Below are 27,776 nucleotides of genomic sequence, written 5' to 3'. Positions count from 1 at the left end.
AAAAGGGTTAAAACCACAGAGCACGGATTCCCAGAGAAGCCAAGAAATTTGAAAAGGAGGAGGGGGGGCGGACTGTAAATACTGCAAAGTCCCTTCCTCCTCCAGCTCCTAGCTAAGCTTGTGCTGTGGAGCTATTGTTGTGTTTTCCTTGCTGCAGACCTGAGGTGGGGGTGAGTTTGAAAGGCTGGAATAGGACCTTTCAGTTGCAACAAACAAATAAATTCCAAGGGTTAAATTTGCACTGGCCCATTCGTAGGATTGTGTCACCTTTTAAAATAACAATTGTTATAATAATAATTAAATTGCTCTGCTGTTTGCAATCCAAGCGTTACAAAATGAATTAGGATCTCTCAAGGCTCTCACTGCAACCTCATGGGAATTTACCTAGTTGCTTTAAAATTTGCAAATATATTCCTGTGCTTTTAAGATACACCATAACTGCTGCGGGGGAAGGTGGGATTAAAATCTCCTCCGTTTGATTGCTATTGTTTTCTCACACCCCCCTTTTTTGTTTTAGATATATATATGAATCCAGGATTATCTGTTCTTTAGGACTCATTCTATATCATTTTATGTCATTCCCATTGAGCTGGCTGTTTTTTCATGCTTTGTGCCCAGCCACCTGATATGTTGACTTAGAATTAATTTTATTAATAGCAGCAAATGACACATGGCATTTGGGAATGAGAATCTTAGACTGCGAGAATCCTATACTGTACACACCTGGGAGCAAGCTCCATTGGAAATAGCGGGGCTTGCTCCTGAGAAAGCCTGTACTGTATAGGATTGTGATGTTTGTGTTCTCTGTTGGGATTTAAGTTTTATGTTTTACGTGTGTTAAATCTGTGCAGGTGAGGTGGGAGAAGGCTCCTGCGCCTTTAGAAGGGAAAAGAAGGGAAACATTTTTGGGGTGCTAAATTGGATCCCAGAACACACATATGTTTCTCGATGCCTTTTGAAGAGAGCCGCTGCCTGTCACTGTAGACCACCCTGGTCTGACTCCCCACAAGGAGTCCCGTTTAAACAGCTGCCCATGAGGACTAGAATCTTGCTTTATCTTGAAGGGAGGGAACCCTGGCTCAGTGGCAGAGCATTGGCTATGCATGCAGAAGATGTCAGGTATAGCGTTTCTAAGGTACGGAAGCATTTATAGTTTATTGATTCAAATAGAAGCCATTTATATAAAGTATAGAAACTATTTCTCGTCTTATTGATTCAAGCAGAAGTTTCTGGTATGTTCTCTGCATATGGCACAAGCTGGAAGTTTCTAGCTGGTTTGCAAATTTCCATTCTGCTAAGAAGCATGCAGGTGCTATTTTGGCTGTGAACCTTACAGTGGTACCTCGGGTTAAGTAAATATGAAATATTTGGGAATTTAGCAAACGTAAAAGAAATTCATTTTTTAAAAAAAGCAATGAGGGGGGAGATTTAAATATTTGCTGTATTGACTTTCCATATGGTATTCTGCATGAGCCTGGAAATTCCTATCGTGGCAGAATTTAGTATTTCAGCTTCCATTTTTTTGGGGGGGGGGCAAATTTCTATCCTTTATGACCCTGAAGAAATAGGCTTGAAAGTGAGGTATGGTCTGGCAGAATGAGGAACTGGATTGTCCAGAATCAAAATAAAATTACCCCTAAAGGTTTTGAGTTTTATGTGCTCTCCGTCATTCCTGTGTATGTTTTTCTTCCTTAGGAAGACGCCTGTTGAACCAACCTCTACTGTTACCAGTTCAGAAACAGATGAACCCCTCAATTATATTTTTCAGAGACCCTTGTGGATTCTGCTGCTGGGGCTAGCCTGGGACAAAAACCCAAGTAAACCCAGAAATAAGATACTCCCCCAAAAGCTTCTTGTTTGTGTATGTGAGAGAGGCGAATTGGAGTAAAGCCTTGGCCCTAGAAAAATGGCTGCCGAGCAAGGGATTGTGGGAGATCTGGTTCCCCGGTTCCAAGCCGGGCTACAGCCAGTGGAGGAAACGTTGCAGTGTGGACTCCTGAGCCCCAAACCGGAGGAAGAATTGGAGGGAAGGAGTGAAACGTCTCCCAGCATCCCAACCGGTGGCACCGGCGAACTTGCCAAAAGAATGACGTCCCCGCACATCAAAGAGGAAGCCGACGAAGGTTTGGCACAGCAGTGGGAGCCTCGGTGGCGGCATTTCCCAAGGGAGCCGCGTCCCTTTCACACAATCTGGGGGGGCGCGCCCTCCCCCTGGGGCCATGCCGAGGCTTCGCTCTCTCCTTTCCAGGGGTCAGGTCATGCTGGCGGCCGACCCGGAGGAGAGCGGGCGGCCCAGCCGTGGCCTGGCCCCGGCAGAGACGTTCAAGGGGTGGGTGGTGGGCCGCTAGCCGAAGGTGAGGCAGCCTGCGGGAAAGTCAAGGAGAAGGCGTCCCCGGATGAAGAGGCCGCCGACACGGAGAAGTGCCGCCGGCGGTTCCGGCACTTTGGCTACCGGGAGGCTGAGGGCCCCCGTGAGGTCTGCAGCCGCCTCTGGTTCCTGTGCTACCAGTGGCTGAAGCCGGAGAGGCGCACCAAGGAGCAGATCCTGGAGCTGCTGATCCTGGAGCAGTTCCTGGCCGTCCTGCCACCGGAAGTGCAGAGCTGGGTGAAGGATCGCGACCCGGAGACCTGCGCCCAAGCGGTGGCCCTGGCAGAGGACTTCATGCTGAGGCAGGAAGAGGAGCCCCTGGGGGCAGGCGGTGAAGACTCCCAGCCTCTCGGAGCAGGAGAGAAGGGTTTTGGGGCACTGTTGCCTTTGCAACATATGGAGAAAGTGGTATGGGTCAGTCTTTCACCCCAGCTCTGCCTCTTGATCCCCCCAACTTCCCCTCTTCTTCTCACTTTCCCCTGCCCAGACTTCCCTTCTGTTCCAAACCTAAATTGTCCGTTACCTAGACTAGGATTTTTTCAAATCTTCTAGTCCCAGGCCCTAGTTGATGGGCCTGGAGATTTCTGAGATAGATCTCAGAAATAAATGGCGGCGGATGGAGACAGAGTTGGGTATGATCAGTGAGGAAGGAATCAGATCATTCTCTCTTGCTAATCCCCGTTTGCCAGTTCTAATCCCTCTTTGCCATTTGCTAAATGCCTTGCCAAAGGATCTTCCTTTGCCGTGTACACACATTCACAGCACACACACACACCGCCCCCTTCATGAAGAATCATGGGAACCGTGGTTTGTGCTGGGAATTGCTGTATTTACCACTCACAGAGCTTCAAGCAACAGTTCCCAGGCTCCTTTGAGGAGGAAGTGTGCTTCAAGTGTGCTCTAAACCTACACAGCCCTTGTGGCAAGGAGATCCGTAGCTCAGCTCAGGTATTAGGCTCTGGGAGGTGTTGTGACTCCAGGTTGGTGGCTAGTATTACCTCTTGTGGGCGCACATGCCACAATTTTAACCAATCCTGCCATGTGGGTATTAAGAGAGTGCGGATTCCTGAAGCCAAGCTATCCTAGTCCATGAACAGCTGAAACTAGCAAACCAAGGGGGGATTGTATTTGCCAACTAAAGAGGAGTGGCAGGTTAAACTATTTGAGTACCTAGAATTAGTGATTATGACAGAAAAAGTCAGGGACCGATCGACCCAAAAGTTTAAAAAAGAATGGAACATCTGCAGACTATATCTAAAAGAACATTGCCCCCACATCAAATCTTTCATATGCTTTGATTAACTCTTGTAATAACTCAAGTTAAAAAGAATATAAACAACATGTGATATTGTTCAAGTTTATTGAAAAACAGATGCAGTTAACAAGGAGCTAAAAGAACCACGCAGAGGAGGTCGGAAGTCATCAGGCGGAGAAGAAATTTACTTTTATCATTTTCTTTTCTTTTTTGATTCATAATTTTTATTGGTTTCTTACATAAACATATCTTATACATTACCATTACATTATATTTTATACTTTGGATTCACCTTTAAATTTACAACTTCAACTTCAGCTTTATATACCACAAACCTTCTTGCAATACAATACAATACAGATCCACCAACAGTTAATCCCTCCACCCCACCCCTCCCACCTCATCCCATCCCATCATTTTCTTTTCAAGATATTTTGTCTTGTTTGGTGTTGGTGGTGGGCTGTTTGTAATAGTTTTGTGTTTTGGTGTTGCAAGCAAATGGGATGTATTGTTTATAAACCAATAAAGAATGGAGAGAGAGAGAGAGAGAGAGGATTCCTGAGGCCAATCTATCCTGGTCCACGAACAGCTGAAACTACGGTAGCATACCACCAAGGAGGGATTGTATTTGCCAACGCCAGTTACCAATCTCGCTGGCCTATTTCAGACCAGCTGAAGGTAGACCCCATGTGTAACGCGTTCCTGTTACCCATTTGTGATTACGGCAATACCTCATCTTTCTCGGGAGGTCGGATCCAAGAGCTATCTATGTGTGTACATGAAAATGCAGAAAATATTTCTATACGCTGTTGGTGTAGTGAGGGAAACAGAGAGCACCCTCAACGCTCCCAGAGCCACTGCGCTCCTAACAGGACACACCGGGCAGATTTTGCCCAGCAAGCAAGACTGAGAGCTGAAAAGCTCTTTTTTTGTACCCGGTCCACTTGGGGTTACTGGTACGAAAAGAGCTTTTAAACTCTCAGCCTTGCTTACGAGGCAGGGCCCTCTCAGCATTACCAGCTCTGGGGAGAACTCGACTTCCCGCGAGATCTTGCAAGAGCATCCCCAGCAAGCAGGCCTTACCTGAGAACCAAGCTTAAAATCCCTTTTCTCACCCAGTCCCCTTGAGTTGCACAGTTTCAGCCTTCAGCCGTATACTGTTGGTTTCACACAAGTCATTTGAGCGTAAAATGAGGTACTGTCATATTCTGCCCTGGCTATGCCCTTTTGTGTTGTTCCAGGTGTCTGGGCTTCTGGCGGAGGTGGGCCTGTGTTCTTCCGAAGCGAGAGGCGCCTTCAAAACGGACAAGCAGGAGATCGGCAGCGGTGCTTCTTTGCAGGGTAAGCGTTTGTGGCGCCTGAGTCGCTCTCGCTGCTGCCACCTTTCCCAGAATACCTTGCTCTGAAGGAAGACCCACGCACCTTGACCCTTTCTCAGAGCCAGGAGGCAGGGGGTGAGAAGCAGCTGTTCCTGCGGCTGCTATGACAGCAAAAAGGAATAAAATGTAAGTGATGCGAGGAGGAAGAGAGAGAAAGAGAGCAGCAGCTCCCACTGCCCACCTAGGCCAGCACTAACTCTTATTGCCACAACAAAATAATAATAAAAATTCCTTCCAGTAGCACCTTAGAGACCAACTAAGTTTGTTCTTGGTATGAGCTTTCGTGTGCATGCACACTTCTTCAGATATTGCCATGACAGTGTTGGCCTTAAACAGAGTGTGTGGCCTGCCCCGTTGCTCCGTCTTGCTAAAACACAACTTTTTCTTTTCTTCTATTTTTTTTTAAGACGTATTTTTTTATTGAATTCCAAATTTACTTCTATTTCAGTGTACAATTCTTCTAAAATTTTGACTTCCCACCTTTACTCCCATGATGGTTCTATTCCTGTCTTATACCTACTGCTTTGTATGACATACTTTAATCTAATGCAATTAACCTCTCTTCCACTTGTCGCTGTTTTCTTTTTAAAATAATTTTTTATTAAGTTTTAATAAAAAATTTAAATTCTAACAAATAATTCACCTCTTCATTTAGGATTCCCTGAATCTTTGGACTTCCCTCTGCCCTTCCGTGGTTACCATTATCAATCTTTTCCCCCCAACTGCTTATCTTATTTTCTCTTAATTTGTTTTTAAGCGGGTTCGGAGACCCAGTGTAGTGTAGTGGTTAAAAGCGGTAGACTTGTAATCTGGGGAACCGGGTTCACATCTCCGCTCCTCCACATGCAGCTGCTGGGTGACCTTGGGCTAGTCACACTTCTCTGAAGTCTCTCAGCCCCACTCACCTCACAGAGTGTTTGTTGTGGGGGAGGAAGGGAAAGGAGAATGTTAGCCGCTTTGAGACTCCTTCGGGTAGTGAGAAAGCGGGATATCAAATCCAAACTCTTCTTCTTCTTCTTCTTCTTCTTCTTCTTCTTCTTCTTCTTCTTCTTCTTCTTTAAAAAGCAGTAATAATTTTTTCAATGGTTTTTCGTACATTGCAAGCATTGCTCAAATCCTGCCAAAGTTTTTAGTTGTTTGCAGTGTTCTCTTAAGTACATTATAATTTTTTCCCATTCCTTCTTGAAATTCTTCTCTTCCTGGTTTCTGATTTTCCCGGTCAACTTTGCCATTTCGGCATAGTCCATCATCTTCACCAGCCGTTCAACATATTCCACTTATCGCTGTTTTCAATCTGCTGCTCATAATTCTAACCCTGCCCATGTTTTCATTTGACTGTAACAGCTCTGTTTTCTTTTCTTCTTATTGATGCAGGTCTTCCAGCAGATAATTTGCCAGAGAGGGAAGCCTCGGCAGTTTTGCCCCAGGAAATCCTGAGGAAAGAGGATCCCTTGCGAGACTGCGGGAGGGACTTTGGTGCCGGTTCGGACGTGGCTGAGCGCGAAGACGCGCCCCCTGGCCTGAAGCCTCACAAGTGCTCCGATTGCGGGAAACGATTCCATCAGATTTCCCACCTTAACAGACACCTGAGAATCCACACGGGCGAGAAACCATACAAGTGCCTGGACTGCGGGAAAAGCTTCACGCAGGGCTCCTGCCTGCTGGGACACCAGAGGATCCACACGGGCGAGAAAGCGTATTCGTGCTCGTACTGCGACAAAAGCTTCATTTGGAGCTCGGGGCTCCACCAGCACGAGAAGATCCACCTGGGCGAGAAACCTTACAAGTGCCTGGAGTGCGGGAAGAGTTTCCACCGGAGCTCTGCTCTCACCGACCACGTAAGGTCCCACACCGGGGAGAAGCCGTACACCTGCTCCGACTGTGGGAAAGGCTTCAGCCAGCACTCCAACCTCATTGTGCACCGGCGGGTCCACACTGGGGAGAAGCCGTACACCTGCTCTGTTTGCGGGAAAAGCTTCACCCGCACGGCATTGCTTATGGCGCACCTCAGAATCCACACAGGAGAAAAACCCTACAAATGCTTGATCTGCGAGAGGAGCTTCAGGGAGAGGCCAGCTCTTACGAAACATAAGAAGGTCCACATGAGAGAGAATTTGTAGCGCGTCTGGACTTTTGGGGAAACCTCTGCGCTGGCTCTCCTTTCTGGGCATAAAGTAGCTTTTTGCATCCCTCGGCTGTTTCACACACATCAAGTTAAGTGATCTTACCTCGCTTGAACAGCTGCGGCTTCCCTCAAAGATTCCTGGGAACTGTAGTTTGTTCAGGGTGTTGGGAATTGAAGCTCGGTGCCGGGAGTTGTTAGCTGTGTCCTGACCACTCTCGGCGCCCCATAACAAGCCGCACTTCCCAGGATTCCTTGGAGGAAGCCATGACTTAAAAGCAGTGTAAGAGAGCTTAAATTGGATTGTGTGAATGTGACCTGAGAAATGGCTGATAGGTCAAAGCTGCTGTGATGTCATGGAATGGTTTCCGATCAATCGGGGAAACTGTCACTAATTGTACTTTGATAAGAGCGAAGGGAAGGGAAGATTAAGGCAGGTATAACTGGGTGGGGGAAACCAAGAAACCATTGGACGCTAGAAAAGAAGTTATTGAGAGTTTGTTGTTGTTGTTTTAGGGGTGGGGTGTGGGGGTTTGAGGGATGAAGAGCCAAAATGCGAGTGAGGCCACACGTGATGTCTGAACACTGAATTTCACACCGTAGCTTTCAGCTCGCCAGCTGCATCTTAAGCTGCGGGTGCCATGTACAAAATATTTTACAGGAAGTGGTACCCAGCAAACGTGGACCCTGAAGAGAACAGCCGCCTGATGTTGGAAATCCCAGCGCAGAAGAGGCTAGCCTGCTCCTGGGACCTTCTTGCCTGTTTTTCCCATTTGCAGGGTTCTTCTAACCTACTGATTTTTTCCAGTGTTAGAATTCTATCCAAACTCAGGGACTCTGAAGATCTGCTCAGAAACACCTGTCACACAAAATAAAGCTGGGAGTGGTTGGTTGTTGTTGTTTTTTTGGAATGAGTAGAGGAATTCAGTTTATTGTGGAAATGTTTGTAATGGGTTCAGGCATGTTGCTGATTGCCGCCTTCTTTTAAGGATGCCGTGCTGAATATTGAACCATGAAGGTTTGGTGGGGTGGAGGAACATACCTCTAGCTTGCAATAAATATATATATATATCAATACATCTTATCACATACACCTGATCCAGGCTTAGTGCCCAGGATTGGCATTATTGGACACAAAGCCCACATCCTTGCAATAAGTCCCACTGCCAGCCCTCAGCTCCCTCCCTGCTGAGAACTTACTGGTGACCTGGTCATCTTCACATGTCATCTTCAGACATGCTGGGCAGATACAAAATTTAGGAGATGTTGCTGGACCTGAGCTCTCATCACCCCTGGCCATAGGCCGTGCTTGTGGGACTGATGGGAGTTCTCGTTCACTAAAATCTGAAGAGCCACTGGTTCCCCACACCTGCCTTATATAATAATAATAATAATAATAATAATAATAATAATAATAATTTATTTATACCCCGCCCATCTCGCTGAGTTTCCCTAGCCACTCTGGGCGGCTTCCAACAGAATGTTAAAATACAATAATCTATTAAACATTAAAAGCTTCCCTAAACAGGGTTGCTTTCAGATGTCTCCTAAAAGCCTGGTCGTTGGTTTTCTCTTTGACATCTGGTGGGAGGGTGTTCCACAGGGCGGGTGCCACTACCGAGAAGGCCCTCTGCCTGGTTCCCTGTAACTTGGTTTCTTGCAGCGAGGGAACCGTCAGAAGGCCCTCGGCGCTGGATCTCAGTGTCTGGGCAGAACGATGGGGGTGGAGACGCTCCTTCAGGTATACTGGACCAAGGCCGTTTAGGGCTTTAAAGGCCAGCACCAACACTTTGAATTGTGCTCGGAAACGTACTGCTCTCCTCCTGGGTGATTGGGCAGATTGGACCCAAATTGAAGGGGCAGCAGCACCAGTGGCAAACGGGAGGAGCCAGGGCTGCCTTGTGACCTGCCCACACCAATGCAGCTGGGAGAGGGGCAGAAAGGGGCAGCACAGATGGCAAAACTTCCCTACAAGAAAGGTTGTTGTGGCTGGGGTTTTTAGTGCAGAAATAAGGAGCCGAGGGCCTATGGAGAGAGGCATGATTATACATAAAATGTGTGCATGGTTTGGAGAGAATGTCAGGAAACAGTGTACCAGGCCCCTGGATACCCCTGGCTGTAGTTTGTTCAGTAAAGGAGCAGAGTAGTGGAACATGGGATTCCAAAAAGACACAGCAGGCAGGAAAAACTGTTCGTACAAGTTTGCCATTTTTTCATCGTTCAGTACCAGATCCCTGGCACAGCAAATCTTGGCTTGTGCCGAGCAAAATCCAGTTTCTGCATAAAAATACACCACACAAATGCAAAAATGTAAAAAGGAACAGAACAGTAGAGTGAAAGAATGAGAGAGAAAATGCTCCCGGCAGACAATTGATACAGCTTATCCCGGGAGTGAACGGCCTTGGACAGAGATAACACAAGTCAGTGCACAAAACAACATCTGTGCTGTCTCCGCCTTCTAAAAGACCAGAGAACTTTTAAACACTAGAATGTACCAGAAGGCTTCTGTTAGTTTCTATACATTGCCATTCAAAGGTTAAGGGGTGATATGATAGCCATGTTCAAATATATAAAAGGATGTCCTATAGAGGAGGGAGAAAGGTTGTTTTCTGGTGCTCCAGAGAAGCGGACACTGAGCAATGGATTCAAACTACAAGAAAGAAGATTCCACCTAAACATTAGGAAGAACTTCCTGACAGTAAGAGCTGTTGGACAGTGGAATTTGCTGCCAAGGAGTGTGGTGGAGTCTCCTTCTTTGGAGGTCTTTAAGCGGAGGCTTGACAGCCAACTGTCAGGAATGCTTTGATGGTGTTTCCTGCTTGGCAGGGGGTTGGACTGGATGGCCCTTGTGGTCTCTTCCAACTCTATGATTCCCTGGCAGAAAAGGCAGAGAGAACTTCTTTCTTTCCTTCTCGTAATACTAGAGCGCAGTGGGTTCATCCATTGAAGCTGAATGTCAGAAGAGTCCAGAAAGATTAATAATAATAATTTATTACTTATACCCCACCCATTTGGCCGGGCCTCCCCAGCTACTCTGGATGGGTTCTAACAGGATATTTAAAAACATAATAAAAAATCAAACATTAAAATAACTTCTTCACACATTTGCTCCCACGATATTGAATTGCAGGGGGGCTGGACTGGATGACCCTCGGGGTCCCTTCTGACTGTACTATTCTGATTCTATGATTGTAAGATGTAGGGATGGCCGGCAAACGTGGATGGCTTTAAAAGAAGATTAGACAAATTTATGGAGGATAAGTCTGTACCTATCAATGCCTGTGTTCTCCCTTGGATTCTTATCTCATTATACATGACAAAGCTATCTTTAGCCATTTCACCCCTTGCTTTTTCCTTTAGGACTAATTGCAGTCGTTAACAGTCGTCAACAGGTTTTCCACACCCATCAGCCAATCACCCATTCCCACCACCCTTCTGAGTAATACCCCTCCTCACTCTCTCACTATATATATAAGGGTCTGGTGACTTCGGTTTCACTGTATCTGAAGAAGTGTGCATGCACACGAAAGCTCATACCAAGAACAAACTTAGTTGGTCTCTAAGGTGCTACTGGAAGGATTTTTTTTTTTTTTACTATGGCAGACCAACACCGCTACCTACCTGTAACTGTGTTCTCCCTCCACTGTCAGAGGCCATACAGTGTATATATACATGCAGTTGTCGTTCAGTTCAGTCCTGTCCGACTCTTCGTGACCCCATGGACCAGAGCACGCCAGGCATGCCTATCCTTCACTGCCTCCCGCAGTTTGGCCAAACTCATGTTAGTAGCTTCGAGAACACTGTCCAACCATCTCATCCTCTGTCGTCCCCTTCTCCTTGTGCCCTCCATCTTTCCCAACATCAGGGTCTTTTCCAGGGAGTCTTCTCTTCTCAGGAGGTGGCCAAAGTACTGGAGCCTCAACTTCAGGATCTGTCCTTCTAGTGAGTACTCAGGGCTGATTTCTTTAAGAATGGACAGGTTTGATCTTCTTGCAGTCCATGGGACTCTCAAGAGTCTCCTCCAGCACCATAATTCAAAAGCATCAATTCTTCGGCGATCAGCCTTCTTGATGGTCCAGCTCTCACTTCCGTACATTACTACTGGGAAAACCATAGCTTTAACTTTACGGACCCAAATACCAGTTCCTGGGAATCATATGTGGGGAGTTCTGCTGTGCTCACATCCTGCTTTCCAGATGTAGCCAGTTGGCAACTGTGCAAACAGTATGCTGGGCTCTTGCCGATCTTAAACTTGATCCAGCAGGATCTATATTGATATGGAAGTAAACCTTGCAGAGCAGATTAAGTCTTTTGCTCTCTCTGCCACCTTTCATCCCATCCACAACGGGGGGGGGGGGGAGAATCAGAATCCACCTCTCCCTATCCCATTCATCCTGTCTTCAGCCATAGCAGATGTGCATAGATGCCATGTTTGTTAGAGATTTCAGAGTTGCCTACGTGCAGAAATGCAGCTGTCTATCTCCAAGCAATTAACTAGTTGGCAGAAAGCCCAGATCTGCTCTCTCTCAGACCCTTAGCAACGACCTGTGATTGGTCAATGAGTTCCTAAAGACTGAGCTCTGTGTGAGAGCTTTGTGGTTAGGGTGATTAGTGTGTGGTTGGTGTAGAGCAGTGTTTCCCAACCTTGTGCCTCCAGATGTTTTCAGACTACAATTCCCATCATCCCTGACCACTGGTCTTGCTAGCTAGGGATGATGGGAGTTGTAGTCCAAAAACATCTGGAGGCACAGGGTTGGGAAACACTGGTGTAGAGAACGTGGTCAGTATAGAGAGAGAGAGACAGAGAGGAAAAGATTTTATGTTTTGTTTCTTTTATTTTGTAAAGTCTGTAAATAGTAAATTATGGATGCTAGTTGCTTCAATCAATAAATACTGTATATAGTTATCCAGTGAGTTGCTGAGTTCCTGCGTTGTGCTGTCAATTACACAACAGCCAGAAGCTTCCAGAAAAGTCTGCGTCTAACTCTTCGGTGTCCAGGAATACGTTATACCCCTGACACTAAATCTTAAGAATGTTGGCATCTGCCAGTCTCGAGAGACAATGGAGTGTGCCTCCGGGGGTGAAGTCAAACTGCTGAGATAGTGACCTCCATGGGGCACAAGCCTGCGCAGTGTGTCTGGAGGTCCTAGGCTGCCCAGACGACAAGGTCTCCCGTCTCAGCCTCACTGATGTGGTCCAAAGGAAAGAGGAGCAATATGTTTAGCGCCAGCTTGGCTGCAGGAGTTGCCAGAAAGACACACAAGGTGCCACCCAACCATCTTAGGGACTCCGCTCTGGATTTGTGTAGGGTTTACTCCTGAGCCCTTTCTTCTCCCCAAGATATCCTGCATGGCAGTAGAAGTAAATATTTCCAGGGGATGAGAGAGCTGAAGGATGCATTTGGTGGAAGTGGAACAAGCATCATTTGAACCTTTTTGGAGAGATTCGAAGAGTTTTATTAGTTAATATATCTAGTTTCCAGCAATGCCCCTCCCAACCCAGTAACACAGCTTCAGAAGGGGTAGCTTCTGCTGCTGTGAACATCTGAGTAATAGGATCAGGTGTCTCCCCATCTCTTTCTTTTTCCTCTGGGCTGTGTGCTGTTTCATATGTTATAAAAATTCTGTAACTGTAAAATTCCAAGGAAGCAGCAAGATGACTTGAAGCAGTCCCGCCTAGGCCGAAGCCAGACCTTGCCAACCTGCTCCCTGCCAGATCTCGGGACTACAACTCCCATCATCCCTCACGACCGGCCTTGCTGGCTGGGGCTGATGGGAGTCCAAAACACTTTGAGAGTGCCGGGTTGACCGTGGTGGACCTAAGCCAAAAGTGAGGAGCCTGTGGCCCTCAGACGTTGAGATGAACTCCAGCTCCCATCAGGCCCAGTCAGCATGGCCAATAGCTAGTGATGATGGGATATGTAGTTCATCAACCACATCACAGAGTCCCCACCACTGGCCTAAGTAGTCTCCCAGAGCTACTTCCTGCTTCCTCTTATAAGCACCTTCCTTCTGGCTGAACTCTCAGCTTCCTTAAGGGAACATTGCCAGCAAAATTGCCCCATTTCCATGCCCCCTATGTGTGGGTTTCCTGGAAGCATCTGGCCACTGTATAGCAAAGCCAACACTGTGAGATGAAACCCCTGGGAGGGCAAGGAAAAGGATTTGCCATCTTGCCCTCTTCCCAAACACCTGCCTTTGGCCGCTGTCAGCTTCCTCTGGAGAGGGATGAAGGAAGCGGCAGTGAACCATCCATCCCACGAAGAGCTAACCTGAGGCCTTCCAGATGCTGATGAACTACAACTCCCAGCAGCCCCAAGTAATGCAGTCAATGCCCAGGGGTGATGGGGGTTGTAGTTCATCAGCATCTGGAAGGCCTCAGGTTAGCCATCCTTGATCTTGCCTGAAACCCCACCTCACCGATTTGAAGAGCATTTATAGTATGAACTGCTGTGGCTCCTTAAAGGGCAGCGAGAGAAGAAAAATCAGGTTTATACTACTTCCGTTTTCACTTCAGTTACCTCCCAGCTTTTGTATTAAACCTAGATTATTCCATTGTGATCCTGAATTTATCCCGCATTTAACTGAACTGTTGATTTGGTCACATTCGAATTTACTGGTATGTGGTGTGGCAAATTGGGGTGGGCATGTTTTTAAATGTCAGGCATCTTGGTAATTATTCAGTTCTACAAAGCTATAATGTTCATTGTGAGCTGTTTTGGGACAGAGGTTCTTGCGGAAAAGTGGCATTTGAAGAAATTAAGCTAAGCTGTGGTAAACCTGCTGTTGGGACTCAACAGCCCTTTGGGTGTCCTGATGTTCTTAGGTGCTTCTTTCATCCCTGCAGGATTTAATTACTGAATGATACGGAGAGGACGTTCGCAATAAGGTCTCGCCATCAGCAATGAGACATTGGCTTGAGAGCAGTACATGTAAAAAGGATCTAGGAGTCTTGGTAGACCATAAACTTGACATGAGTCAACAGTGTGATGCAGCAGCTAAACAAGCCAAGGCAATTCTGGGCTGCATCAATAGGAGTATAGCATCTAGATCAAGGGAAGTAATAGTACCACTGTATTCCACTCTGGACAGACCTCACCTGGAATACTGTGTCCAGTTCTGGGCACCACAGTTCAAGAAGGATACTGACAAGCTGGAATGTGTCCAGAGGAGGGCAACCAAAATGGTCAAAGGCCTGGAAACGATGCCTTATGAGGAACGGCTTAGGGAGCTGGGTATGTTTAGACTGGAGAAGAGAAGGTTGAGGGGTGATATGATAGCCATGGTCAAATATATAAAAGGATGTCATATAGAGGAGGGAGACAGGTTGTTTTCTGCTGCTCCAGAGAAGCGGACACGGGGCAATGGATTCAAACTACAAGAAAGAAGATTCCACCTAAACATTAGGAAGAACTTCCTGACAGTAAGAGCTGATGGACAGTGGAATTTGCTGCCAAGGAGTGTGGTGGAGTCTCCTTCTTTGGAGGTCTTTAAGCGGAGGCTTGACAGCCATCTGTCAGGAATGCTTTGATGGTGTTTCCTGCTTGGCAGGGGCTTCGACTGGATGGCCCTTGTGGTCTCTTCCAACTCTATGATTCTATGATTCTACATGACTGTCGCCCGATGCCCTCCCCTTCCTTTCGCACCAGATAAAAAGCACACACTTCCCCTAATATTCCTCGTTGCCAACTGACAATGGCAGTAAATGCCAAGAAACTGGAGATCTCTAAAAGCAGACAGGTGACCTTATTTTATTGTTCAGCCATTTGCTCCACCATGGATGCCCAGTGAGACGGTACTCCCCACCCTCTAAGCCAATGTATACATAATAATAATTATTATTCTTTATTATTCGTACTCTGCCCATGTGACTGGGTTGCCCCAGCCACTCTGGGTGGCTTCCAACAGAATATAAAAAAATACAATGAAACATCAGATATTAAAAACTTCCCGATACGGAGCTGCCTTCAGATTTCTCCGGAAAGTCGTGTAGTTGTTTATCTTTTTGGCCTCTGGTGGGAGGGCATTCCACAGGGCAGGCGCCACTGCTGAGAAGGCCCATTGCTTGGTTCCCTACAGCTTCACTTCTCACAGTGACGGAACTGCCTGAAGGCCCTCCACGGTGCTGGACCTCCATGCCCAGGCTGAACGGTGCGAGTGGAGACGCTCCTTCAGGTATACAGGGCCGATGGCTTCTTGCATGTGAGAGGAGGCTTGACTTCTGAGTGAAGCCCTTTCCGCACTCCAGGCACTTGTAGGGCTTCACCCCAGTGTGGGTTCTTTCGTGCTTGAGAAGGTTGGAGCGATGGCTGAAGCTCTTCTCGCAGACCGAGCACTGGAACGGCTTCTCCCTCGTGTGCGTCCTGTGGTGAACGACAAAGGCCGACTTGTCCCGGAAGCTTTTGGGACAGTCTGGGCACTGAAAGGGTTTCTCTCCCGTGTGGATCTTCTCGTGCTGAACCAGGCCGGCGTTCTGAGAGAAACATTTCCCACACTCGGCACACTTGTACGGCTTCTCGCCCGTGTGGGCTCGCTTGTGTTTCATGAGGGATGAGCTTTCGACAAAGCTCTTATCGCACACCGTACACTTGTAGGGCTTCTCTCCCGTGTGGAGCCTCTCGTGCGTGAGGAGGTTGGTGCGATGCCGGAAACGCTTGCCGCACCCTGAGCACGGGTACGGTTTCTCCTCGGTGTGGATTCTCCTGTGCACGACAAAAGCGGACCTGTTCCTGAAGCTTTTGGGACAGTCAGGACACTGGTGCGGTTTCTCGCCCGTGTGGATTCTCTGGTGTCGGTTAAGGTCAAATCTCTGCCTGAAGCTTTTCCCGCAGTCTGGGCAGTGGTAGGGCCTCTCTCCCGTGTGGACCCTCAGATGAGCCGCAAGCCCGCTGTGCCCTCTGAAGCTCTGTCCGCAATCTGGGCAAACAAAGGGCTTCTCTTGCCTGTGGGATCTTTCATGTGCCGTAAGATGAGATTGCTGGCTGAAGTTCTTCCCACAATCTGAGCAACTGAAGCGGTTCTCCCCGGTGTGGATTTTCTGATGGGCAACCAGGACATTCCTACTGCAGAAGCTCTTCCCACAGTCGGAGCAGATGTAGGGTTTCTCTCCCGAATGCATTCTCTGATGTTCAGTGAGCTCCGCCTTGCAGCGAAAGGACTTTCCGCACTCAGCGCATGTCTCACCCTTGAGGAACCTTTGCTGGACTGGCATGGCAGGGAGCTGGAAATGAATGGATTTGCCTTCTTCATTATGGGGGTGAGTTTCCTGCTGGTTTTCGGATGCTTCTCCCCAGTAAGGATAACGGGAAACTGTCTGTTCTGCTCTCCCTGGCAGCATCCAACGTAGTTCAGCTCCTTCAGAATTGATTGGCAGATTCTTCTTCCAACATGCCCTCTCACTGTCTGTTGGGAAAAAAACAGAGGATCCTTACAAAGGGAGATTTCCCTTCACCAGGAAGAAAGGATGGCTTGGATCAGATTACACAGCAAAGAAAGGGTCCGGGGCCGTTATTTGAAGGACCACCTACAGGAACCCACACAAGCCCTAAGAGTGGCATCAGAGATCCTGCTTGCTAGTGCATCTATAAGGTCAGTTAGATTACCCAGCTGTGAGTCTTGAAGGCCACTCCCTACAAGACCCTTTCCAACAGGCCTAGGGGGCAGGGCCCACACTCACCAGCTCTACTAAAGAGGCGCCTGGTGAGACTGGAGGGACTTTGCTATGCCTGACAACAAACCCTAACACTTGGATTCCTTTGCCCCATCTTTTTGTGCCTGCCAAACAGCCGTGTCATGCTTATGATAATATTTTATTCTCTTGTTAATTATCCTGTTTTAAATGCACATTTTATATTTGCCTTTACTTAGCTATTTTTTTGAAATGTTTAAGTTTTCATTTTGGTAACTTTTGTTTGTGTTAAATATGTATTTGACCTCCTTTAATATGTATTCTGTATTAATATTAATAATGTATTAATATGTATTTAATATGTATTCTTAAATATGTATTCTGTATTTGACCTCCTTTGTAATGTTTTATTTTATTATCTTTAAGATCATATTTTAGTTTTCTGTTAATTATGTTGCTTTGACTGTGTACTCTATATTTGACTTCCTTCAAATTATTTTATTGATGTTTTAATATTTTGTAAACTGCTTTGAGATTTTTCTTCAAAATGTAAAGCGGTATAGAAATGAAATAAAACATCATCATCATCATAATTGGTGGGCGCTAGATCTCCGGCCAGAGCCTTTATTGTGGTGGCCCCTCATTTGCACAACTCGCTCCGCAAGAGAACTCCCTCCAGCCAAAGACTCCTTACCCGGCCAAGGGGCACCAGCAGCCGAATTCTCCACTCTGGTGAGCGGCCACTCGCCGGAGTCTGACAGAGCCCCATCGGCCTCAGGAGAATCATCCGCTTTCTCCTTGAAGGGCCAGAGGACCTGAAACAGCAGAAAGAACGAGACAAAGAAATGGGTGCGAATTGACTGAGATTCAGGGGTGGGGGACCTCTGGAGCTTCTCCAGAAGCTACAGGACTCTAATTCCCCCCAGCCCCCAGCTAATATGGCCAGGGGTCAGGGGAGCGGGAGTCCAGCAAGATCTGGAGGGCCACAGGCTCCCTGCCATTGGCCCATCTTTCACAGTATTGCCTACACTGACTGGCAGCAGCTCTCCAGAATCTCAAGGAGACCTTCTTCAGGCAAAGGCTGTCCTCTGCGCTGCCTTTGAAGGGGGATGTATTAAACACTCCAGCTGGTGCAGGATGCGGCAGCCCATCTCAAAGCAGGGACTGGAGTACAGGAATCCATCACTCCTGTGTCCACATAGCCTCCCTCTTCTCTCTCAAGATGGCAGATACAGAGCCCTGAAGGGCCAGGGACCAACATAGACTGCCTGATCACAGCAGTGGAAGCTGGTCCATTAGAGTGCGTTGCCCACCATCCTCAGTCTTCCCCCAGCAATTGGCGTTCTAAGGTACACTGCCTCTGAACCTTACCAATACAGCCAACCCATGCTGATTCTGCCAGACCCCATTTTCAAACCATCTAAGGGAGCAGTCAGTCCAATGCATATTTACAGTCAGCAAAAACTGCCCCTAATGGCTAGTCCTCTGGGCTCCTTGCCATCGCTCCTTTTCAGTGTCTCTGAAGAAGTGTGCATGCACACGAAAGCTCATACCAAGAACAAACTTAGTTGGTCTCTAAGGTGCTACTGGAAAGAATTATTTTTTTTTATATTGTTCCTTTTGTTCTTCCCAGGACTGATCTCCTGCCCTCTCACCTGTTGTATTTCGTGCTCGTTCTCTTGCTGCCTCTCCAGGAAATCCTCCGCCAGGCCAACTGCCTGACCGCAAGTCTCCGGCTCGCCTTCCCTGACCCAGTTCTGCATTTCCGGGGGCAGGACAGCCAGGAACTGCTCCAGAATCACCAGCTCCAGCATCTGCTCCTTGGTGCGCCTCTCCGGCTGCAGCCACCGATGGCAGAGCCTCCACAGCATCCCACAGAGATCTCGCGGCCCCTCGGCCTCCTGGTAGAGGAACTGCCTGAAGCACAGACGCTCCACCTCCTGGCTGGGAGCCTCCTTCTTCACTTCCCCACGATCCAGGGCCAAAACGCTGTGGGTGGGCTGGGGGATGTCTCCTCCAGGGCCAGGCAGATGGCGGATCACCCTCCCTCGCCCAGACTGCAGCCCAATGTCTGATCGCCCCTGAGTGTCCCTTGGGCCATTGCTGGCCAGCTCCAGGTTTCTTGGTTCAGGCTGCGGAGACTGCGCAGCCTTCAGGAGCCCCTGACACTGAGCTTCCCAGCACTCCTCCTGAGGCCCTTCCTCGGGTTCCTGCTTAATGTGCTCTGTTATGGTCCCTTCCCACAATTCCTTGAGGCTCTCTGAGCGGACGGCCAAGGGGCCTGTTCCTGCAGCCTCCTCTGGTTCAGATTCCGATGCCTCCTCCTGGGCCTCCATTTTCACTGTGTCCTCCAGCAGGGCATCTCGGGGGACAGCCCAGACAGCTGCATTCCTGCGTTTGGACGCCATAACCTTTCTTAACTCCAGGGCTTGGCAGGGGTCACTCACACACTGCTATCCCATGTTTCTCGGAGATGTCAACTGCCAGGTCCAGGATTTTTTACAAGGCACGGTGCGTCTGCAAGGAAAGAGAAGCAGTGGGAGCTGCAGCAAAAGACTGCAGCGTGGAACACTCCTGTTCAGGATACTCCGTTCCATTCTCTGCCCCCATGTTTTCCATCCCACCAATCAGCAGTCAGCATTCTGTGCACACTGAGCATGCTCAGTCCTCAGAGAGCTGTAGCTCTGTGAGGGGCATAGGGGGTCTCCTCTCAGCGCTCTTAACAAACTACAGTTCCCAGGATTCTTTGGGGGAAGCCATGACAGTTTAAAGTGGAATTACATTGTGCTAAATGCACAGTGAAGATGGCACCCTGATTACAGCCCTTTCACACAAGAATCCAGTCCTGGTTTCCCACTGCGCTTTCTCACATTCAGAAAAATTCTCATTTTTGTATGGTGGGAGAAGGAGTTGCTGCTACTATTTCTAATCAACTGGCAATCAAGGAGCCTTAGAGACACTTAGTGATCTACTGCAAATCTGACTTCTGACCACCCCTGACATAATGTCCCTGAAGACAGATCAAGCAAGATATAGGCAAAACATAGCCATGATGAAGAATAGTCCTTGACAGACTTTATGTTTAAAAGGGGTGGGGATAGAGAAATCCACAGAGGATGTTCTAAAACTCATCACAGCTCCGTGGAACCTGCGTGTTCAGGAGCAGTTTACCTGTGATAGCAAAATGCTGGAGGCAGAGAGAAGCAAGAGGTTTTCTGCTGCCTTGCTGCCTCTGAGCATCCCAGATGGGTCTGGCTGCCCACTGTTGGGAGCAGGAGGCTGGTCTGGAGGGGTTTGGCTGATCCAGCAGGGAGTCCTCTTAGATCCCTGAAGCAAACCTTCCTATTCCATGCGAGCTCTCTGCTCCTGCCTCAAGGCTGTTCTCACTTACCGGATTCCCTCCCAGGAGCTGAAAAATCTCTTCTTCCAGCCTCTACTTTGCAGCGAAGAAAAGCACCATAGAGTCGCTAAAGGGGGAAGAAAAGGAAGAGGAGGGCCTTCAATAGTCCTAACAATTTCCGTCCGAAGTGCCGCTCTAGAAATCCCGACTCTCTCAGCTTAACCCTTTGTGGCAACCAGAGCACAGAGGGGCTTTCCTTTGTATTTTTAAATATCCCTCGCCTGTGCCAAATTGGAAGCATCAGAGTAGATCTGACAGTGCAAATAAAAACCTGAGTGTGCATGCATTTTTATCCAAGGAGGGGCTGTAGTTCGGTGGCAGAAACATATGCTTGACATGCAGAAGGTCCCCGTGGTATCGGCCACTTAAAAGGCGAAGGGAAGGACCTTTCTGTGCTTGAGACCCGAGAGAGCCGCTGCCAGCCAGAGCAGGCAATACTGGCCTTGGTGAACAAATAAGCTAACCTCTGGTATGGTTACAGGTGGGTAGCCGTGTTGGTCTGCCATAGTCAAAACAAAATAAAATTAAAAAATTCTTTCCAGTAGCACCTTAGAGACCAACTAAGTTTGTTCTTGGTATGGAGCAGCTTCGCGGGCAAACATCTTGCTAGCTGTGCACATACAAAAAGAGAGTTAGGAGTCAGGCCAACGGCCCATCGAATCCACCATCCTTTTCCCAAAGTGGCCAGTGGGAAACCGGCAAGCAGGATCTGGCCTCAAGAGCCCCCTCCTCTCCTGTGGCTTCCAGCAACTGGGACCCCTTACTCTATGGAGTTTGGGCACAGACGCGCGATTTGAACTGAGGTCTTCGCCCTGAGCTCCTCCATTGCAAGGATTTGATGTGCTGATTGTGTTTTTTATTTCTCACCTTTATTTCTTTAAGAAATGGCGTTTATGGTTCTCCCCCTCTTCATTTGATCCCCACTACAACCTTGCAAGGTAGGCTAGGCTGAGAGGGAGTTGCCTGCCCAGCTTCCTGGCCCAGTAGGGATTTGAACTCAGGTCTCCCCCCCCCCCCCGGTCCTAGTCCAGCACCCTTAGATACTACATCACATTGGCTCTCGTGTGTAGACATCATACATTAAAAGTACATTCATTCTCCTTCCCCCCGAAAAAAACCCCAAAAACATAAGAACTGTCGTGTAAGGGTGCTGGGTGCAGGGCAAACTACAGTTCCCAATATGTGCTCTAGGACGTGCGTCAGGGTTTGCCTAGTTGCAATTCGGCTTAAGGGTTAACGTGTGCGAGTTTGCACCCCTAGAAAAGCGAATTGGCAGGAAGGAAAGATCTGCAAAGGGGCTGAAGTCATTTCCTGCCCCTCCTCTTTTAGGGGGGTGGTTATATGTTTTTTTGGGGTGCTTCTGTTTCGTGGTGGAGATCAGCGCCTGCGGAGCCTGTTTGCTCAAAGAGGATTTAGGAGAGAAGAGCTGAGACGGGGAGGCAGAAGGCAAAAGTGGGGTTTTTCATCATGGAATAATAATATACAATGGATGATGACTAGGAAGACTTATTAGTTTGTGTGGATCCTGAAAAGCAGGATTTTGCAAGCAAGCAAGCTGTGCAATCAGTGATTTATCCTGCTTGTCTTTTTTTATAAAATGTTCTTACTTCTGTTCAAGTTATAAAAAGGTTTTATCCTGTTTTTCAAGATCCTCGAAGGTTTTGTGTTGCCGACAGGGCTCTTGTTGTAAAATTCTTATAACACTATATTGTATTATTATTATTATTATTCCCAGGCACCCCCAAGATCTGAGGGGAGCGGGTCGGGGGTTGCAAACTTGCAAAAGGTGCACTTATTTCTTGACACCTCACATGTGTCTTTTTGGAACCCACCCAGTTTTCGGGGTCCGAAATCTGTTTAAACTGTTTTTAATTCTGGATTTTAAACGGCTGTAACCTGTCCTGCTACTGAAGGGATGGCAATAAACAACCACCGCCACAATAATCCTAATAATAATAATTATAATAATAGTAACAAATGTTTTTCGCCGTTTTTAATTTATGAATTTACTTTTTTTGTAAGCTGCCTTGAGACCTGCCCGTGAAGGGTGGGCTATAAACGGGGGATGTGAAGCTCAAGAGCAGCAGGGACACTTAATCCATGGCGCTGCCTATCATTTTCCTGCTTCTGATCTGACTTCCCTTCCCAACCTAGGAAAGGGAAGAAAAACACACCATTTTTAAGGACCATGAGCCAAGATGGTGCTTTTCGCATGTGTGGTGGCTTTAAACCTGTTTCCAACTGCCTCATTGAATTTGGCAAGGCTGAGGGCACCCTAGGGTCAAGAAGGCCCGTTTCTCATAGAAACATAGAATAGTAGAGTTGGAAGGGACCCCAGGGGTCATCTAGCCCAACCCGCCTGCAATGCAGGAATCCTGCTCACAGCCATCCCTGGGTGGGCTTGAACCAAGAACCTTCTGGTTAACAGCCAGGCGCACTGACCCATTGCCCCACCTCTTACCTCTCTTGGGACCCCTAACCATTTCAGGTGTCGGTGCTGTTGATGGACTGGGCCGCTACTTTCCCCGAGGCAGAGGATGCTCCTTCAGACAGTGCACAGAGGCTTGTGTCCCAGGGAGTCAAGCAGGAGGACGGCCAAGATTTGCTAGGTAAGGTGAATGTAGAGTCGTAGAGCTGGATGGGAGCCCGGGGGTCATCTAGTCCAACCTCCTGCAATGCAGGAATCTCAGCTAAACTATGCAAGACAGATGGCCATCCAGCCTGTGCTTTAAAACTTCCAATGAGCAGAGAAAAAAGAGGAGAACCTTTGGGGAGGAGAAGCTTAGTGGTGGAGCATCTAGGCCCCAAAGTATTACTATTACTATTATTATTATTATTATTGTTATTATTTTATTAATATACCACCCTACACCCAGGGGTCTCAGAGCAGTTCACAGAATAAAATTAAGATATGAAACAACAAAATCTCTAATAAAAATAAAAGCAGCAACCCAATACCCCCCCCAAAAAACCCCAAATATTTAAAAGGGCATAGGATGTAAATCGGATCAACCAAACCAAACCAGGCTGGGAGAGATTTCCCAGTCTGAAACAACCAGAGTAGATAGCATTCTGTTAGGTTGGACCAATGTGTCTGACTTATCAATCAAATCTTTATTATGGCCATAGACCAGCATAACGTGTCTGACTTAGCCAGGGTTGATTTGATTTAAATCACAGTTTTTTCTTGCTGGTATAACTTTAATATGAAGAAGTGTGCATGCACACGAAAGCTCATACCAAGAACAAACACAGTTGGTCTCTAAGGTGCTACTGAAAAGAATTTTCTATTTTGTTTCGACTATGGCAGACCAACACAGCTACCCACCTGCAACTTTAATATGCAAGTAGATGAAGATTTTTAGAATAACAACTTTTCATATTAGTTTTTCTTTATCCCCAGTTTAATAGGTTAATCATTCATATTTGGACAACTTTTCTGTTGTACTTAGGAAGGAGAAAAATAATCATTACCTTAATAATAACAATTTAAATAGATTTATTAGATCCATTCCACTCCAAACAATCAGAAAAATATTGTTTCTATTCTGTTCACTGAACTTCTTGAAACTTAGCACTGAAGGGGTTGATTCTGTATTCATAGGTTTGTAGAACAATAGGATTAAGGTCTTTTTTCTCAACTCTGTTCATGTTGTAACATTTTTGCTGTGAAAAAGAGGCATGTGATCTCTGCTGAGTCAAATTCAGTTTTGAGAACTGCAAAAGTAAACCAAGCATCTGTGATAATATCTTGTAGGCAGAGAAACTGCCCAATAATCTTACAAAAACCTCTGGAAGAGCATAAATGACATTGCGAATGGATTAATGGAATTTATTTACCAAAAAATCAAACATATACAGCCTTATTCTACATAATTAAAAACTAATTTTTATTTCATGATTGAATAACCTTTGGATGGTAATATATTTTCCCCAAAAAGCATTTTATTTAAAAAAATCCAATTTAAATTTAAAAAGCATATTTTTTATTTTTTTAAAAAAATCATTGATTTTTATCCACCCTGGACTTAGCATAAGGCAGCTTCCTTCATTCCTATTTAAACAGCTGTTCATTACAACCAAGAGGACTGGAATATTAATTTATATTCAAGCAAGGAGGGCATCTCTGGTAGGGTTGCCATAGTTCAAAAAGTAAAAACCAAAACACATTTTTTTTCAAAGGAAAACCCCCCCAAATTGTTGAGTTTTCTCCCCTCTAAGATCAAGGAAAAAAGCGCCAACTTTCAGAAATTCCCCCTGGACAAGGAACCGGAAGAGTTCATTCCCGGACTCTGTGGAGGGATGAGATGGACGTTTGGACTTTTGCTCCACTGTAAATACTTTGAACAATAAAGAACTTAGTTTAGAAGTTCTGCGTCTGGCTGATTTCTCATGAGTAACCACTGAACGTCCTTACAGTCTGCTATATTAGGTGTTTTAGTATTTTCCCAATTTCTTGCCACTAAAATTCTGGCCGCCATTACCCCATACATGAACAATGGTTGTAAGGAGTTTCAGTGGTTGCTCATGAGAAATCAGGCAAACGCAGAAATTCTAAACACTAAGTTCTTTATTGTGCAGATATTTACAGTGGAGCTAAAATAAAGACGTCCAGCTCATCCCTCTGCAGAGTCCGGGAATGTCCATTTCTGGTTTTTTGCCCAACATAAAAGGCGCGGGATCCTGAACCCCCGCCTCCCCCCTCTACATCCTTCCTCCCTGCTAAAACGGGGCGACGGAAAGGGTCCCTCTCCCCCTCTTCCCGCTTGGTGCAGAGGCTCTCCATCCCTGCCACAGCCCCTGCTCCTACTTCCTGCCTTCATCTCCCCCTTCCCACTGGAAGAGTGATCGTTTCCTCCACTGGGGGAAGATAACAAGCTGCTCAGCGGAGACGGGGGTACACGATACTGAAAAAGCCCCGGCACCGCTTCCAGCTCCGGCGAGGGCGGTTTCCTGACAATGGTCTTTTTGATTTTCCTGCTTTAGTTGGCAATATACTTAAAAAAAATATTTCTGGTCTTTTTTTAAATGTTATTTTAAATTTAAAAAAAAATTAAATTCTTCATATAAAAGGTAAAGGGACCCCTGACCATCAGGTCCAGTCGTGTCCGACTCTGGGGTTGCGGCGCTCATCTCGCTCTATAGGCCGAGGGAGCCGGGTCATGTGGCCAGCATGACAAAGCCGCTTCTGGCGAACCAGAGCAGCTCACAGAAACACCGTTTACCTTCCCGCTGGAGCGGTACCTATTTATCTACTTACACTTTGTCGTGCTTTCAAACTGCTAGGTGGGCAGGAGCTGGGACCGAGCAACGGGAGCTCACCCCATGGCAGGGATTCGAACCGCTGACCTTCTGATCAGCAAGCCCTAGGCTCTGTGGTTTAACCCACAGCGCCACCTGGGTCCCTCATATACATTATTCCATTATTCATATACATTATTCCAAATTTCTCGAATTTCCACACAGTTCCACCATATGTGTAAATAAGACCCATTTTCCTTATTGCATCTCCAACATATGGGTGACCTGTTTTTATACCAAAAAAAAAAAAATTCCTTCCAGTAGCACCTTAGAGACCAACTAAGTCTATTCTTGGTATGAGCTTTCGTGTGCATGCACACGAAAGCTCATACCAAGAATAAACTTAGTTTGTCTCTAAGGTGCTACTGGAAGGAATGGTTTTGTTTCTTGTTTTTTTTTACTACGACAGACCAACACGGCTACCTACCTGTAACTGTTTTTATACATTTTGGCAAGTTGTGCTGGTGTTTGATGCCACCTAGTATTTCCCCTAAGATTATAACAGGCTGTAAACTTAATGTCTTCTTGCCATAGTTTTTCCCATTGTTCCATAAGAATGTTGTAACCAAGGTCTTGTGCCCACCTTACTATCATGGTAACGCTGGCTTCTTCTTTTGGCGACTGATGAAATAATGTTCCAGTTAACTGGTGTCTGTTCCCCTTGGCTCTCATTTCTTTCTCTGCTCCAATAGGAGGACGCTGGGAGAGGGAAAATGAAGGTGAGCCTGGAGGAGCGTCTACAAAAATTGAAGATCTAGACGTGGATGTCAGCACCAGTGCTCAAGATGAAGCAACAAGGCAGCAAGGCAGAAAATGGCCCACCAGAGATAAGCGCGGGAGTCCATCCAATGCCAGCAACGATGGGGAGGACCACAAAACTCCAGCCCAACTAGATGTGCAGGAGGCAAAGAGAAGGAACAAGTGCCCTGTGTGCGGGAAAATGTTTTGTTCTAAATCGCGCCTTAAAGTACATCAGAGAATCCACACCGAGAAGAGGCCCTATCAGTGCTTTGAGTGCGGGAAGAGTTTCAGGCAGAGCGGGCATCTCTCTCAGCATCAGAGGATGCACACAGGAGAAAAACGGTACAAGTGCTTGGAGTGTGGGAAGAGCTTCAGCCAGAGCACCTACTTTATCCTTCACAAAATAACCCACACGGGAGAGAAGCCTTTCACGTGCCTGGAGTGCGGCAAGAGCTTCAGCCACAGCAGGCGGCTCACCATACACCGCACGATCCACACAGGGGAAAGGCCGTACAAGTGCAAGGAGTGCGGGCAGAGCTTCAGCCAGAGCACGCACCTTACGTCTCACCAGAGAATCCACACCGGGGAGAAGCCGTACAAATGCCAGGAGTGCGGGAAATGCTTCAACCAGAGCACGCACCTCACTCTGCATCGAAGGATCCACACCGGGGAGAAACCGTACCAGTGTTTGGAGTGCGGGAAGTCCTTCAGCCAGAGGCCGCACCTCACTTTGCACCGGAGAATCCACACGGAGGAGAAGATGTACAAATGCTCGGAGTGCGGGAAGAGCTTCCACCGGAGCGACCACCTGGCTTCGCATCTGAGAGTGCACACAGGAGAGAAGCCCTACCAGTGCTCACAGTGCGGGAAGAGCTTTAGCCGAAGTGCAATCCTGACTAAGCACCAGATAACCCACAAAGGCAGAGAAATTCCCATGGGAACAGATGAAGGCTCCGCCTGAGCATTTCCTGGGGTCCGCTTCCTCCTTGGAAATTCCAGCCAGTTGTGACGCACTGCTGTTCCAGTTGTTGTGATGCTGCTCCAGAGAGATGGTTGGCGTGTGATTACGTTGTATAGCAACACAATCCTTGGGCATCCTGGATCAAATGGAATGTGCTTCAAACGTCACTCATATGCTCTTTACACTAGAGTTGGAGAAACCCATAGCTCTCCTCCGTTTTGTTCAAGGTTTTTAAACAGGTTGGATGGTTGTCTGTCATGGATGCTTTAGCTGTGATTCCTGCAATGCAAGGGGTTGGGCTAGATGACCCCTGGGGTCCCTTCCAAATCTCCTGTTGCCTTTTAGCTCCCAGCTCGGAAATCCCACCCCCCCCCAGGGGGTGGTACTGCCCATTTTGGGAACCGCTGATCTTGATTAAAGAACTCACATAGGTGGAAAATCCTGTAAAATGAAAATTGTATGCTCACAGAGCACATTCCCAGCCACGCTCTTTATTAGCCTTTTTCAGCCTAGTGCCCTCCAGATACTTCAGACTATTTTGCTGATTCTTTCTCTGCAAAAAGTCACCTGGAGTTTGAAGGATCCTTTCCTCCTCTCTGCCACAGATGGTAGCTTCTATTT

The 27,776-nt window shown here is 47.2% G+C and overlaps 2 protein-coding genes across 2 annotated transcripts; one reads left to right on the top strand and one right to left on the bottom strand.

Annotated features, from left to right (window-relative positions):
- LOC117042849 (zinc finger protein 2 homolog) lies at positions 1–27,776 on the top strand. Its single transcript, XM_033142509.1, has 5 exons — positions 1–170; positions 1,769–2,776; positions 4,865–4,964; positions 6,377–7,027; positions 26,446–27,776. The coding sequence occupies exons 2-5, from the start codon at positions 1,907–1,909 to the stop codon at positions 27,153–27,155; spliced, it is 2,331 nt and encodes a 776-aa protein (XP_032998400.1). The 5' UTR covers positions 1–170; positions 1,769–1,906; the 3' UTR covers positions 27,156–27,776.
- LOC117042788 (zinc finger and SCAN domain-containing protein 21-like) lies at positions 18,192–20,236 on the bottom strand. The gene is made up of 3 exons (XM_033142437.1): positions 20,144–20,236; positions 18,363–19,269; positions 18,192–18,251 (listed from the first exon to the last, which is right to left on the bottom strand). The coding sequence occupies exons 2-3, from the start codon at positions 19,158–19,160 to the stop codon at positions 18,207–18,209; spliced, it is 843 nt and encodes a 280-aa protein (XP_032998328.1). The 5' UTR covers positions 19,161–19,269; positions 20,144–20,236; the 3' UTR covers positions 18,192–18,206.

The sequence above is a fragment of the Lacerta agilis genome, chromosome 2 (assembly GCF_009819535.1).
Source record: "Lacerta agilis isolate rLacAgi1 chromosome 2, rLacAgi1.pri, whole genome shotgun sequence".
In the NCBI taxonomy this organism is placed as follows: domain Eukaryota; kingdom Metazoa; phylum Chordata; class Lepidosauria; order Squamata; family Lacertidae; genus Lacerta; species Lacerta agilis.
Note: the sequence above shows the minus strand (reverse complement) of the source record. Positions and strands in the feature narration are given on the sequence as shown.